This window comes from Triplophysa rosa, linkage group LG13 (assembly GCF_024868665.1).
Source record: "Triplophysa rosa linkage group LG13, Trosa_1v2, whole genome shotgun sequence".
Classification (NCBI taxonomy): Eukaryota; Metazoa; Chordata; class Actinopteri; order Cypriniformes; family Nemacheilidae; genus Triplophysa; species Triplophysa rosa.
The window spans coordinates 12209522-12225921 of NC_079902.1; the positions used below are offsets into that span (position 1 = coordinate 12209522).

The 16400-nt window shown below is 38.1% G+C and overlaps 2 protein-coding genes across 4 annotated transcripts in view; one reads left to right on the top strand and one right to left on the bottom strand.

The window, feature by feature from the left end:
- The window catches only part of fgf13a (fibroblast growth factor 13a), a 190636-nt gene extending 187744 nt beyond the window's left edge, over positions 1-2892 (bottom strand). The window contains exons 1-2 of one of the 3 annotated variants that reach the window (XM_057348894.1): positions 2624-2892; positions 2205-2390 (exon numbers count right to left, since the gene is read on the bottom strand). In XM_057348894.1, coding sequence (XP_057204877.1) covers positions 2205-2253 — 49 coding nt within the window. In that variant the 5' untranslated portion in view covers positions 2254-2390; positions 2624-2892. Of the gene's footprint in view, positions 1-2204; positions 2391-2468; positions 2599-2623 lie in introns of those variants that run through there. The other 2 variants (XM_057348897.1, XM_057348895.1) reach the window with 2 other exon arrangements.
- A 9223-nt stretch (positions 2893-12115) lies between these two features.
- Positions 12116-16361, top strand: f9a (coagulation factor IXa). Its single transcript, XM_057348884.1, has 8 exons — positions 12116-12170; positions 12334-12509; positions 12752-12776; positions 13056-13169; positions 13254-13388; positions 14210-14520; positions 14602-14728; positions 14854-16361. The coding sequence occupies exons 1-8, from the start codon at positions 12116-12118 to the stop codon at positions 15432-15434; spliced, it is 1524 nt and encodes a 507-aa protein (XP_057204867.1). The 3' UTR covers positions 15435-16361.
- The last annotated feature ends 39 nt before the right edge of the window (positions 16362-16400 follow it).

Below are 16400 nucleotides of genomic sequence, written 5' to 3' on the forward strand. Positions count from 1 at the left end.
GCTTATCTTCAGTCCTTTCGCTCTTGCGAAATATTTGTGTGAAAATATTTGTTTTTTTCAGTGTCCCTGCTCATCTCACAGGAACATAAGGGAAGTGTTCAGTTTTGCGCAGTGTCAAATTATATGGCTCGCCTCACCTTGTGGGTAAAATGTGGGTGGCAACATCAAAACAACAAGTTCAAAGGCCTTTTGTGTTACTGCCATCATTTAGCCTACCACTGTTTGCTGAAAATGGCACAGTGTAAACACAATCTGAACATTCCATTACCCACAAGTCATATTCAGCTATTTAATGGACTCAGGGTCCAGCAGATCAAGGGAACATGTTTACTTTTCACCTCCAGTCGCACCATCAGAGGATTTGGATTCTGTAGCAGCGGGGTGCCGCTTTGCCAAGAAGATTAGAGCAGGTGTCAGCACAGGGCACAAATAAAGTGGCTGCTTTGTGATTAATGGAGTTTCTCTAAATTAAGCTCTGGATGCCTATTGGTTTGGCACTGGATCACATTGAATATGTCTGCCCGTCCAAGGCCTGTGGCATTTATCTTTTGGCTAATTAACCTGTGCTCTAGTCATATGCCCTTGAGCATTCAACGCCATCAGTCTAAATAACACTGCAACGTAAGCTACTCACAGAGAGGAAAATTTAACAATCCCTTCAATTAGACACATCAAATATGCTAATAATACAGTCACAATGTATTGCAAATTTGTACATTTTTACTTTTACTACACGTTATCCAAGGTGACAATGCGCTCAAGTTATACATCTGATCAGTATGTTACCTGGGTTTCGAACCCACAACCTTTTGCGAAAATGCATTTCCAGTTGTAAAAGCTCACATTAATCAAAATTTTCCCTTAGATTTATCACTATCTAGCATTAAGCAAAGCAAACACTTTCTAACATGTGAAATCGTTTGCATCTATCTTACTTTTACTTGGTGAGAATAACAAAGCGAATGGAATCCTGACAGTTTTAATGATGCAGGGGCAGCCACTACAATGTGTTCTCTAATAACTCAAAACAAATAACAAGATCAAAGCCATGCTGAGTGAATGAGTCACATACAATGTGTTGAACGGAAACAAATGACTTGCACAAAACATTTGTTGTGTATTTATTACAAACAAACAAAAAATTACAAGATTATGTGTTGAATTTTACAATATGATAGTCCTCTGTCTTTTCGTTTATGTGAGCTTTACTGTTAACTATTGTTCAAAGTAAAATATTAAAGAAGAAATCACTCATATTTCTTTTCTCCTCAATAATCCTTTTGTATGAGTTTATCTAGCTACATATAAATGATTAACTTCACATTACACCAAAAATTGAGGCAAAAGTAACTCTATTTATACAGTATAATCATTACACTACATTTTTCTTGAGGTAATGATATAATATCCTATGTTTCATAATGAATTAGTAAATTACAAGAAAGTGTCATTTGTTTTGGTTATTTGTCAATCTGTGCTACACTTTGAACTGTCGGTTATCGTCAGACAGAACAAAGAGCCACATTCATGTCATCGTAAACTGCACCGAAAACATCTCAATGGCCAGCATGCACATCAATTAAACGCACGGAGGTTTCTTTGGCAAGCCTGTATCCCCTTTGTCTCCATGGCAATGGTTGGTCAGTTTACATCCCGCTGAAGCGCGGCTGTTCCGGAGACATGCAATAGCTCAGTTTTACGCAATAGGTCATTTGCGCAGTAGCTACCCAAACAAACGTTTAAGCGTCATCACCCAGCGCAGATCATAAAGGTAATACATATTTATGATCTAGCTGGTTACGCAGACCCAGGGCAATGTGCAAAATAAGAAAATAAAGGGCATCTCAATAATAATCAAGCGATTGCATTCGTTTCATTGCCATCAAGCAACGTTAAAGCGACAGCCCAGTTATTCATCTCTGCACAACAGACTGAAATGCAACGTGCTGATTTTTGTTCTTAGCTATTAGGTCGTTCATCATGTGGTAACATTTTGGCTCTTGATAATCACCCATAAAAATGTTTTTCTTTCTTTTTCTTTAGTTTCTCATAAACGTTTGTCTTTGACGTTTGCCCAATTTCTAATAGTGCTTCTCCAGAATTGTGGGAGGACAACGCAACGAGTGGGAGATGAATGAGCTCACGGTCGCTTTAAACCTGTGATGTACGGTGTGCAATCGAGGCGTTCAAGACTCGCTTCTTACCCTTTGAAGCATCCTTATCTTCTTTTGGCTTCGCCACTTTTCCGCTCATAGATCCCAGTTTGGATGTATAGATCCCGATTTAGACTAAACACCCAAAATCTTTCAGTCGTGTATAGGCTGCCCACTCTCGTTTACGAAATCCTCGGCAAATCCAAAACAAAGGTGCCAGGTAATGAGATAAGAGCTCTGCAAGGAAACAAAATGCAAAAATAAACAAAAGTGCATTTTAACACGAGAGCAAAAAGTCGTTGTTCCAGTACCTACTATCAAAATGTACCATCACCAACGCCGTTCCGGTTAAACATAAAGTCGAGTTTACAAGCGCGTGGCAGTAACAAGTCCAATGTCAGAAATGAACGCAGCCGCTAGGGAAGACCTTCAGTACGGTGGTCTTTGTTATCGAGAAGCTGATATCTTACCTTATCTCTTCCACGTTGCCTCCTACATTAATGCACATTGATGTAGAGAAACGGCCCCAGCGTGAAGCTCGAGGTGCTCTGATGAAAATAACCTCGCGAATGAAGCAAGCGGCAGAAGAAAAGGCGCGAGGGGAAAGAGAGGGGCTTCCACCGAGTGTCAGTCGACGTCAGCTGTGACACACTGCAAGCCAACGCGCATAAAATCTGAGGAACCACCTTCTGAAAGTGTAACAGGGATATATTCACCAATGCACCACCTGTAGTCTGAAGGGAAACGGAGAAAACACACCGCGCTGTAGTGTGACTGCACACTATTCAACAGGGTTCATAGGCTATGTATAAAAAATAGTGTATACTAAAAATAATGTAACAATACTATTCACTGTTGCAGTTAGAAAAGGGTCGTAATACGATTTTAAGCGCAATAAACTTTGTATGGCATGAATTTCATTAACAAAAAGCATCACTGTATTTTACAATTAGGCTATGTAGGCTATTAGATTGCAAGTATTATATATTTATTTTATGTATTATCCATATGCTGTAAAAGAGTGGTCAAAAGGATTTTTATTATGACTGCAGGCTCTATATTGACATCAGTGTTGTTAGAATTTGCCAGTAAAAATTAACATTTTTGAATGTCTTTTCATGACTGCACCTCTACCTGCAAATTATAACAATCAATATGTATTATTTTACTAGTCCAGGGTGAGCTAGCAATGCACAGTCCTTTCCAAAGAATAATTGAAAAGGCATTCATGTGCAGGATTACACAAAAAGGGCAAAACTTTCAAATTGATTAAACATTTGAATCTGAAACAACACTGCAGTAAAAGTGATCATGCATGCTTTTGTATGAAAACGCATCCTAAAAGAATGTTTCCCAGTTACCAATAGGTTGGTTATATAGATTGCAGCAATACTGCTTTGTGCTTTATTATGTTGCTTTGACAAAATATCAGAGAACGTTTATATTACATTTTCGTACAGATAGAAAAACTGTAGCATAGGACCAGTGCTGCAAGGATCGCAGCCTTCTCTTGTCAAACTCGACTATACAACTTTTCATGACCTCTGATGATTACTTCGTCCACTTTTAACACCTTTCAAACAACATATATTTTACTGTGAAATACTGTTTATCTTTGCCAAAGTCAATAAGGAATTCACAGAAAAAAATGACTGCTCAATCTGTGTTCATCACTTGACAGATTGCAGCACCGAGTGTGAAAAAAATTAATCCATACTTGCTATTTTTATGGATAGCTGGATGGCCTTCAACGTTTCATTGACCAGTCTTCTTAAGACAATACAAAGCTTTAAACTACAAACTTTTGGTCTCTCAGACTGGTCCATAAATCTTTCAATTTGGCTACTGTAAAAGTACACTTGTGAGTGAAGGGGTTAAAAGAAATACTGTCCTGCAACTGGATTTCCAAAATGGTGGTTGCTTCCACAAATAATTATAGCATTTTGAGGTTGGGATCTGCAAAGTCACCCTTGTAAAGTCAAGATGGAAGGCTAGAAAAGAGGCCATCCAAGACAAGCGGGTTAAATTGGTTTATCTGAGCACAGCATGTCTTTTGGGTTTGCAGTTTGTCAGACAAGAACTCACTTCTCAGCATGCATGAGGCTGGAGGCAAATCTAACCTCCCTTTGCCCTTCGCTGTTCCTGTTGTTGTGATGCGCAAATATCACTGCTCAAGTGTACATAGAGTTTGTCAAGTCTAGAGCCCAAAAATCTTTATTTAATTCGATTTAGTTTAATATACTGGATCCAAGTTGCCATCTAATATTTGCGTAAATATGTAACTAACTGATTTGTAAGGTGGACAAAAATGTTAATCGGAGATAAAAGTCAATTTATTCAAGCTACACATTATACAAATAAAGTGTTAGTAGTTTCTTATTCTCATATTGTAATTATTTCATAAGTCTGTCATTGTCCAATTTTTAATCATCAACATTAACTGTAAATTGCATTTTCTGAATAAAATAATTTTAATATTTACAATAGAATATACACTGCCCGTCCAAAAAAAGTCACACACTCTAATATTTCGTGGACCGCCTTTAGCTTTGATTACGGCACGCATTCGCTGTGGCATCGTTTCGATAAGCTTCTGCAATGTCCAGAATGTCCATTTTTTCCCGTCCAGAGTTGCATCAATTTTTCGCCAAGATCTTGTATTGATGATGGGAGAGTCGGACCGCTGCTCAAAGTCTTCTCCAGCACATCCCAAAGATTCTCAATGGGGTTAAGGTCTGGACTCTGTGGTGGCCAATGTGTGAAAATGATGTCTCTGTTAACATTAAATAGGTACAGATTTTCAAATAAGTAGTCAATATTTGCAAGTTCATTCAGTAGCAAAAGGCGAAAAAAAAGAAGTGTGATCAATGAAGTATGAGGTCATCAAGTGAATGACTTTCTGTAAAATGATTTCACTTTCTTGTTGCTATTTTGATAACTGTTGCCAGCTGTCTTTTTCTAGTTAAGATGTAAACTATGTTAAAATATGGTATTTCTGGTTTCATTAAAATATACAAGAAAAGTACTTCCATCAAGAACATTTTTAATTAAATTTTTATCTCTGAATTTCTAGTTGGATATGTTTTAGAACCTTATTCTTTTAATCAACAGACTACAGGCCAAATGTTGGTTGATAAAGGAATGTTATATTATGTTAATGTCTTAAATGATTTGTTAGGGCTGTATTGATTAGTAGTCGACCGATTTTCAATGACTGATGTTGATGTGGGTAGTCGTAATTTAATGACAGCAAATAAGATATACAGAACTGCTAAACACTTCTTATATTTAGCCTTTAAACTTCACTGAAAAAATGTCAAAGCCTCTCAACCAATTATATAACCCTTCTAACATATCTGTATATCACTGCTTGCATACAGTATGACTTTATTCTTTCATGATATACTAAATTAGTTCCTGTTGGTGAAAATGATAAATAATCATTTTTTACTCCCCCTCATGTTGTTCTAAACCTGCATGAGTTTGTAAGTGTTAACCTGCATTTGGTCCTGATAATAACTCTCTGTCGCACAATGCCCATTGTACCACTCAGCTGTCACTCAATCAAAAATGTGTAAGATTAGTTAAGATTAAAGACTATGAATTATTTTCAGAGGCGTTGATTTCAGGGGTGTCCATGAAATGCTTTTCTTGATGAATGGTTCGACCTCTGGTTTATGTGGGCAACAATTATCCAGATGTTCATGGAATAAGATTTGGCTGTGAGTGTTTAGATATGAGTTGACATTATTGCCAGCATTCTGCAGTGAGGGGGAATAGTCGTGCTGATGTTTTTCCAACTAGTTCTGTGAGGCTGGTACTTTAAAATGATATCTTAAAATACAACATTAAAGTTTACTATTTAATCAAACAAAGCGTAAGAGGTTTGTGTCTTTAATCTCTGTATTTATAAGTCCAATGCTTTAAATAAAATCTATCAACACATGATCTCAAATCCCAAAGCTTATTTAGATGGTTGCTCAAAGACAAAACTTTTTTAAAAGAAAATAATGGATCAAGAAACATGCCATCTGAAATGTGCTAGTTTTGAGCAGACAGTTTTAGGACCTAGAGCAATTGTTCTTAAAATAATTTTCTGGGACAGAGAGGAAGTGTTTGAGGAATAAAAAGCCTGGAAGTGATTTATGGACCATTGTTATGCTCAGGTTTCAGTTAGATGCCCTTTTTCAGTAAATATTGATATGTGATGCTCTGGTCGAGGCTGATAAGGGAGTCATTTATTTTCAGTTTCTGCTGATATAACATTATGTTGAGAGCATACAGAACATACATCTGAGGTTGGTTGTTTTGTAGATGACTTTGCAGTGTAGTTAATTGTCTAAAATTCAAAGAGGTATTGTTTTGAATACCAGGTAGATGATGTCTTAATTGCCTACAGTCATTGCTGTGTCAGCATAAAGTGTCGAATGGTGCACATATGGTAGCAATGACAGGTCTCGATGGGGTCAGACAACTGTTAGAACTGAGGTCAATGGTCCTAGCCCTGACACCACAATTCTTTCACCCCCTCAACCTAAAATTGGCACAATTGACCCCATTGGGTTTATGACTGTATGTAACACAGTGTCAAAGCTCACAGCTGTAACTGAAGATATGGCATTCTAAAACATTGTTTATTTTTTATGTTGAATTCCAGATTTCGATGGAATGTTCTCAGACTCCTGGACCCCAGTAAGAACATGTAGTGTCTAAAAAACATTTAGTCTGAATGCAGTTCTATACAAACACTGAATATGCTGTACAGAGGGTGGCAACACATGGCTTTCAACCCTTCTCATTCTCCCTTTTTTTTGCTCTTTTCACTACAGTATCTCTGCTTCTGGTGCTTAGAATGCTGTGGGTAAACATTAGACTTCATTGCAACTGCTCTGGACTTTCTGGAGCTGTGATCAGTTAACATTAACTGAGGAGCTCTGCCCCGGATCCCCAGAAGACTGGCCCAACACTGAGCTGCAAAGACCTTGAAAAAAATCATAAAAGCCAAAGCAAAGAAACCTCTTATGTTGTGATATTTAATCAGGCAAAATGTGAACTTTCCTTTGTCATAATGAATGAACAAAGCATGTTTGTCTCGTTTGGTCATTAGATAAATCCCTGAGGCCTGAGAACATTCTGTACTACTAAATTATTAAAAGAATAGATTAGACAAAAAAACATTACGGCTATTATTACAGCCTGATCTTAAAGGAATTCATAACTATTTTACAAACTAATTCATATGAATTTGTACAATGTGCAAAAACGTTTGATTAATAGAAAAGAGAAGTACTTAAGCCCCACCTCCTAAACATAACCATCACTGCATGGCATGAAAACAAATCAGACTAAAACACACTAATCAGATTTTACTAACTCACATAAATTATCGCCACCTTGTAAAATAGTTATGAATTGCCGTAAGATTATGTTGGGTCGTTATATAATTTAAAACTGAATGACTTTCCTTAATGGTTCACTAAAGAATTGAAATACAAGAGTTATCTTGTTATTGTTCCCGTGAGCTTACTTACCTAGGTTGCTCCAGAGGGACTGTTTCTGCATTCAGTGTACTGTAAATTACTCTGTCTGAACACACATTTGTGACTAAATTCCAAGTAACAATTGCAACAGTTTACAATTATGCAATCCTAATCTAGAACCAGACCTCCAAATCCAAAATAAAGACATACTGCAGTTCACTCAAACCCCAAAATTCTATCTTTAACTATTCACCCTCATGTCATTTCATTCCTGTATGACTTACCTTCTTCTGTGGAATACAAAAGAAGATATTTCAAGAAATGTCTCAGTAGTTTTGTGTCCATGTAGAATGTAAATCAATGGGAGCCAGTGTTGTTTGGTTACCAACATTTTCAAAATATATATATTTTGTTTTTGCAAAAGAAAGTCAGGTTTGGAATGACATGAGGATGAGTAAATAATGAAAGAATTTTTGGGTGAACTGTCCCTTTACGACTAACCCTATTCATTGTACTACCATTACCTATATCGCCACATTCAATGTGTCCGACTTTATTCACTATCAAATTTTGCAGTATGCAGGTTATACAGGAAGGCCATCTTGAACGAACATTAATCATCAAAACAATTTTTCATCTATATCAATTGCATTTTTACATTCACGACATGACACCCCCAACCCACCCCCATTACTGTTTTCAGACTGACACCTTTAGGGCAGAGGACATCTCCGGTGCACCTGCTCTCCAAACCTCAGTAAGAAGCATCTTATTAGATGAAAATACAGAGAGAGAGAGAGAGAAAAACACAAGCAGTCTAAAGAAATGCATTTACTGTTTTGAGTATACAGTACATGAAGTGGGCATTTCTTTTCAACCTCTTACTAAATATCAAGCAGATTGTTTAAATGTCAGCTGCTTAGATTGGGTCAGGCTGGAGTGGCACAAAGGGGCTGTGGGTGTGAAACATTACCCTTTCGGGCTCACAGAAGGACTATGCTATTAACAGAGGTGCACTCTCACAAATACCAGATTAATGTCAATGGTTACATACAGGGAACTTACACCTGGGCAGATCCTTCAAGCCTCTTTCCATTTATAACTGTACCCACAGGAGGAAAGCAGGCACTGTGCGATTTAATGGCAAAAGGGAGGCAGATTTCAAAGCCAACAGCAAGTACTCCCCTTTGAAAATAAATTTAGTTTCTAGTCATTACATGTCTAACATGAGGAAGATTAAAAGCATTTTCTCCTAATTAAATCAACACTGGCACAAACTTGATATGATTATACCGAATAAACATAAACAACCTTGATTTACCTTAAAGGGATACTTCACCCAAAAATGAAAATTCTGTCATCATTTACTCACCTTCAAGTTGTTCCAAATGTGTATAAATTTCTTTGTTCTGATGAACACAGAGAAAGATATTTGGAAGAATGCTTACAACCAAACAGATCTTGCCCCCCATTGACTCCCATAGTAGGAAAAATTACTTAAAAAATGTAAACTTAAAATTACTGTTGAACACAAAAGAAGACATTTTGAAGAATGCAGGACAGCAAAGAGTTCTGGGGTACTTTTGACTACCCTTGTATTTTTTCCTACTATGGGAGTCAATGGGGGGCAAAATCTGTCTGGTTACAAGCATTTTTCCAAATATCTTTCTCTGTGTTCATCAGAACGAAGAAATGTATTCAGATTTGTAACAACTCAAGGTAAGTAAATGATGACGGAATTTTCATTTTTGGGTGAAGTATCCCTTTAACATCTTATAAAGGATATCCAGAACAAATCACTCTTTTTGTCTTGAGCACAAAATCTGAAGCAGCACAAAAGATCTGCAAGTATTTTTATCTTCAAAAAAAGTACTGTAATTGGCATAAATAATATCTTTGATTTATTTTGCCACTGTGATTAAAAACACACCCACACACCCCCATGTTCCAGCAGCACAACACACAGCACATGGAGTGACGGATGTCCGTTCTCAGCTTCAGAGGGGGAAGAAAGCAGAAAGGATTTACAGAATGAGTCACTCCTAATCTCTCTTAACTAAAGGCACAGATTCTGGTACATGCGTGATGTGAAGGCTCTTCTTAGACAGGCTGCTATTCATAGTCTCTCTCTGTATTCATCGATGGTGCAAAGTTTATTTTTCTCACTTTCCTCCAAAAATGTACAAAGCAAAGTGAAATAATTACAAGCTTTCTCTGCCTCCTCTGTGCTATTTTCTGTCGGTGTGATGTTTCTCTGTTCTCGCTATTCTCTGTGATCTTCACTGTTATATACGTGCGGTCTGGCCTGCTGTCTCACTGTCTCACTGTCTCACTGTCTATAGAGAATAATCAATCTCACTGAACTCATGAGAAACTGAATACCCCTGGTGCCAAATGTCTAAGAATTATCAGGAAGCATAAAACCTAATTTCCAGAAACTCAGGATGAATAAGTGTGCTTTCAAAAACAAATTGAGGTGAAACATTCACTAAGCAGTTTATCTTAATATGAAACACTCTACTGTTTGTACAGTTTGCAAACAATACCTGGATGACCTACTGTATCCAAGATTTGCATAGGTGTGCAACCACTGAACCCTGTGCTATTCCATAAGGCCACATGTGCACTGAGAATAATAAATCCAATTCCGAACATGTTCGAATACGAGTCGAGACCGAGTCAAAATGCACACAAGTCCATGACAAGACCAAGACCATTAAAATAGGGCGAGACTTTTAACACTGCAAAACAGTATGTATAATACAGTGAGTGATAAACATGTCAATCATTAATTAATCATAATTGTCATCAAGCACATTGCATTGTGGGATACATCATTCTGTGCAGTGTGCTTGTTGAATACTACACATTTTGGCAAATGTCCTACAGTACTGTATGTCATCCAGGTATTACATGCAAACTGATCATTTTATACACTGCACACATACTATACAGTGTGACGCATTATTAGCATGTATGTAACTCATTTTCGTAAATGTAGCCCTTTTCTGCCCAAAGTGGAGTCTGCTTCTCCTTGTTCCATCTCTTGATAAAGTTAACACAAGAACATTCAAAGCTCGTCGTCTATGCGTTCATCCTCTCTGTCTGCACAGTGTGTTTGAGCCAGTCTGTTGGAGGTGTTGTTTCTGAGGCCAAAAATAATTTTGTACAAATTTTCAGGGAGTCTAATGAGCCACATAGACCCTGTGCAGAGTTCACAAGGCTGGGACCTCTGCGATCTGCATACTCCCCCTGGGTGAAGATGCTCTCCATAATCGATTACACTGAACAGGCATCACATTTTTATAATCTACAGGAGCGGGCAGATCCTTTGGCATTGCCTCCAATCTAATTGGAGAGGCCGCCAATTCCCAGCAGCACGCAGGGCAGGTGGAGAGACGCACATCACTGCTGAAATCTTATAGTGCTGCGTTATAAATCAGTTTATTCATATCTTCTGCACCCCAAAACTAGGCAACTGAGAACTTATATGTTTCCCTTATAAAAGTGCAATGGTGGTATGATGATACAGAGGTGTAATCAAATGCTACCATGGGACACTACATCATACCACTCCTACTTAAAAATACCTCATCATTTAGCTACACAGACTGACAGTGTTTTAAAAAATAGCTGTGAATTCAAGGCTAACTGGAGGTCAAGCTTTTCAAGGGCGCTGTGCAGTAATTACAAATGTTTTGAGTGATGTAGTCATTTTACTCCAGCACCATGAGATGTTGTCATCCAAACTCTCACATCACAAATAGATGTAATAGATGCACAAATAGGCACATACATACGGATGGATTGATGGCCAGTGTTAATTACTAACGAATAAATAATTCAGCACTATAATGGGTGGATGAAATCGAAAAGCCTGCAGTCAATAAGAAAGCGCCATCTGAGAAAATAGCCGATTCCCAGGGGAAAGAAGAGAGCAAGACCACTTACAGTGGAACTGGATCTAAGATGGGCTGTTCTCCAGCAGGCTGATACAAGCCCTCTCTGCTGCTGCCAATGCAGTGTCCATCTATTATACGGGGAAAAACACACATTATACTGGTTTTATTAAAAGATGGACATATTACATATACCAAAGCTTTGAGATGTCATATATTTTCTGATGCAGTCAGTGAATTTTTAACTAAATTGCTGGGAAATTGAAAGCCGTTAAGTGTGTGACTTAGCTATTGAGCAATGCGTTGGAGCATTGGCGCCATCTGGCGGCGACTTGATCTTTGACAAGACGAGTTTGACAATTCTGATTCTGAATGAGAAAATATGGAAATAGTTGCAATACTTTACAATAATATTGTAACAGTTACAGTTATATCGGTCAAAGTTTTGATTTTTAACAAAAAAATCTTATTCATATCACATGTCCCGCAACAGACGTGCGCTTTAGCCCGGTGTACTTTGGAGCCTCGACTCGGGTTATTTGTCGACTCGCTGTGGAATAAAGGACTTGTTTTGGCTTGTCTGATGGCCTCGTTCATTGTTGTTTTCGTCCTATGTATTTGGCTATTGGCCTTCGCAGGTAAGACCTACAAACACACTTGAATTGTGAGCGCTGATAAAAGAACATTAAACTTGTTGCTTACTGTAGGCCTACTTGCATACCTTCTGACACTGGGGTTGTTATTCAAACATGTCTATTTCTTTCATAGTTTAAATAATATTCTTTAATTCTCATAAACCAGCCCCAGGTATAGTGTTTCTAGATGAAGAGAAAGCAGACAGCATTTTGTGGAGACGCAGGCGGGCAAACACGGGACTGTTTGAAGAGTTCCTGATGGGAAATGTGGAGAGGGAGTGTAAAGAGGAGAAGTGTGTGCTGGAGGAGGCCAGAGAAGCGATTGAAAATGATGAAAAGACAGTGAGTACAAATGTCGTTTAGGTTTGCCATGTGTCATCCTGCTGTACACAGTCAGTACTGTAAATGTATGGAGGACATCCTGGTGAAGAAAAAAAGAGCCAAGAGGGCAAAAACAAAATGGAATAAACAGAAAATTTTGCGTTCTTTTGAACAACTGAGACCTTTCCCTCAATGCATTTTCCTCCAACACAATGTCCCCTAAGGCGTTAAGTATAAATGTGTGTTTGGTTCTTGTTTTTCAGATGGAGTTTTGGGCAGGTTATGTGGGTAAATTTTTGTTTAATCATTTACTGTTCAATGTGGAGGTATGTGCCAGTATCCGCTCTAAGAACAAACAGTTAAAGAGCTCAGTCTTTAGCAAGCTTTCAAACAAATAAATGAAACAAATATTTATTGTACAAGAATCTGTTATTTAATTCAGACATTCCAATTAAAGAGCAGAATATGCAAAGGTAAATTCAGAACTGGAAAGCAAATGGTAAACAACATTCTTTCTAGTGGATAAAATGGATTTATCTTTTTTAAATCAATAATGCTGTCTGTCAGATGGCGACCAGTGTAAATCCACACCCTGTCAGAACCGAGGCACGTGTGAGGACCAGATGGGCACATACACCTGTAACTGTCTGCGTGGCTTTGTCGGTCAAAACTGTGAAATAGGTTAGAAAAGATCCCACGCAATTAGAGACCTTGTTTTGTGAATTCCCAAAGATAAACACATGGATGTTTTGTGGTGTTTCTCAGTGACTGCCAGGCAGTGTGATGTTGATAACGGTGGCTGTGATCACTTCTGTATTCTGCTGGAGTCTCATGGGGCAGAATGTCAGTGTGCATCTGGTTACACACTCATGGAAGATGGTTTCAGTTGTGAGCCCATAGGTGATATATTGTATTCTTCTATCTAAAAAAGGAAACAAATAATTCAGTTTACCCAAAAATGAAAATTCTGTCCTCATTTACTCAACATCGAGTTGTTCCAAATTCCAAGAAAGATATTTGGAAGAATGCTTGTAACCAAACAGTTCTTGGCCACCATTGACTATCAAAGTAGGAAAAATTACAATGGTGCTCAAAAGTGCCCCAGAACTGCTTTCCTACATTCTTCAAAATATCTTCTTTTGTGTTCAGCAGAACAAAGACATTTAGAAAGCAATTTTTCCTGCTTTGGTAGTCAATACAGATTTGGCACTACTTGAGGGTGAGTAAAGAAGACAGAAATTAATTTTTTTGTAAACGTGTTCCAAAAATGTGGTTTTAAATAAACAGGATTTATTTAAAAATGACACTCAGCATGTTTTATATAGAGCATTACATAACAATGTCAATTTTTTTATTTAAAAAGACACCTTATAAAAAACATTTTACAACAAGTTTTTTTCGAAAACAATTTATATACTGCCAAAAAATAAGAACTTCCAGTCTTTTTTTGTCAAAAAATGTATTTGGACATTTTCTGTTTTTCAAAAGCTAAATGATAAACCTCACCTCCTTGCGGGTAAAAATTGCCATAAGGTAAAGTTTAGTTGAGCTATAACATTTGTTTGCAAAAAAATCCTATCTAATGCAGTGAAATCCATATATTTTAAGTGTAACTTGAGTGTGTTCAAAACTTCTTTCACTTCTTGAATGTTTACGTAGTACTGTATACCATTACCAACAATGCAATATTTTCTTATTTGTGTGTTTGGATTTGTTTCCAGTGAAGTTTCCCTGTGGCAGAACCACCAAAACAGCTGTGAGATCATTTGACAATGGCTTAACCTCCACAATAAACAAAACTGCACAGTCTTCCAACAGGACAGTCGCATTCACATCGAGCATATCCAAAACAGAAAATCAGACCAGTTCAACAGCTTCTAAACAAAAGGGAAGCAAAGTCATACCCTCTTTCAGTAAACTCCCTAGGTGGAATCTGGATGACTATTTGATGTCTCCTATGCCAACAGAAAGTCACCCAAAAAGTAGAATCGTCGGTGGCAATCCAGCTTTACCTGGAGAAATCCCTTGGCAGGTACGGGCAAATCTACAACCCAAGCGGTTTGTGCACCCAATAATGTAATTTATACTGTAGCAGTTGACTGTTGATCTCTAGGTGGCGCTGGTGTCCCGCTCAAAGCAGCAAGTGTTCTGTGGGGGCTCCATACTGAGCGAGGGTTGGGTCATTACAGCTGCTCACTGTCTGGTGGGGAACCGGAATGGATCATTCTTCGTCAGAGTTGGTAAGACCCAACAAGAGAATAACAGCAGAACATTACTGCAGAAATTATTTTGATTTATATAGAATGACTGCAAACATAAACAGGGTGCAAGCACAAGACACAACCAATAAACACTCATTTCACAGGGGACCACGACATCAACAAGATCGAAGACACAGAGCAGAATCTAGACGTGACCCGTTCTATCTCACATCCACGTTACGCCCCCAAATTAAGCCTTTACAATCATGACATCGCCTTGTTGCGGCTACGCACCCCCATTCGGTTTACTCAAATTGTACAGCCCATCTGCCTGGGGCCCATGAGCTTCTCCAACTCCTTGCTCCAGTCTGGATCTTTGGCTATGGTCAGCGGCTGGGGCCGGCTGCGCTTCCAAGGACAAACTGCGACGGTTTTACAAAAAGTTGAGTTGCCCTATGTGGACAGAACAGTATGCATGGAAAGCAGTAGTGATCAGATTACCCACTTTATGTTCTGTTCTGGGTACTCAAACACGCCGAAGGATGCGTGTCAGGGGGACAGTGGGGGACCCCATGCCATGCGTTACCACAACACATGGTTCCTAACAGGCATTGTGAGTTGGGGAGAGGAATGTGCCAAGAAAGGGAAGTATGGTGTGTACACGCAGGTTGGTAATTATTACCGGTGGATACAGTATGTGATGGGTGTTGCTAAGGAAACACTACTTGTTAATGTGGATGAATGATGCCTTGATCTTGAATTTTTGACATCCAACAGCAATAAAGGCTTTGTGTCGTAATAAAAAAGTAATTAAAATGTTTTTTAAAGTGATATCACATTCTGATATGTGAGAGTTATCAAAAATAAGTGGGTGAAGTTTTAGCATTAAAGAGTTAGTTTACTGTACCTAAAAATGACAATTATGTTATTTATAATGTCTTTTTTTTGGTTTCTAAAAGATGCTTTTGATTCTCATTTTGGGTGAACTATCCCTTTAAACTGCATGGCCAATGAATCTGCACAGCATCAATCATTTATGACTTTCACCCTTCACTGTGGTTGAAAGTCAAGGAAGTGTTTATAATCAATAATTGCCCTCAATTGACAAAAAAATTCTCCTGTTTCCTAATGAATAAACAGATCTTGCTTCACGATTAAAATGGATCTTGTGAGGATAACTCTCATTCTGACAGTGAGAACAAAAATGCGCCCCCTTATCTTTGAACTGCCACAGCCCTCAAAAGGAAACAGGGAATTGTGGGAAGAAAACTGACGCTAGAAACCTACTCAAGATTTCATTTCATTTTTAAAAAGCCTCGCGCCCCAGTTCTGAAAATCAATGGATCTCACACATGAGCACTGGAGGCATCACATCACTTACATCTCGCCTGTGAAAGGACTGATCTTATCATTTTGGCTGAGTTTATGGGATGTACCAACACAATGCTTCTTATGACAGAGGGAATAAAACTCATTAAAAATTCTAATTTAATACGATTTTAAACTGGGGAGTTGAAAACAACATGCTAAAAAACCACTGGTAGAAAAAAAAACATTTTCTATGACTGCACTCAAAACATTTGATTTAACCCTTGTAACAAGTTCCCCATGTGACATCTTTTCCAGGTCTCACTTATATTTGTTTTTTACCCTAAACTCTTATCAGGGGTGTTGTAGAGAAAGTGTTTCTGGTGATAAAGCTATAAAATGA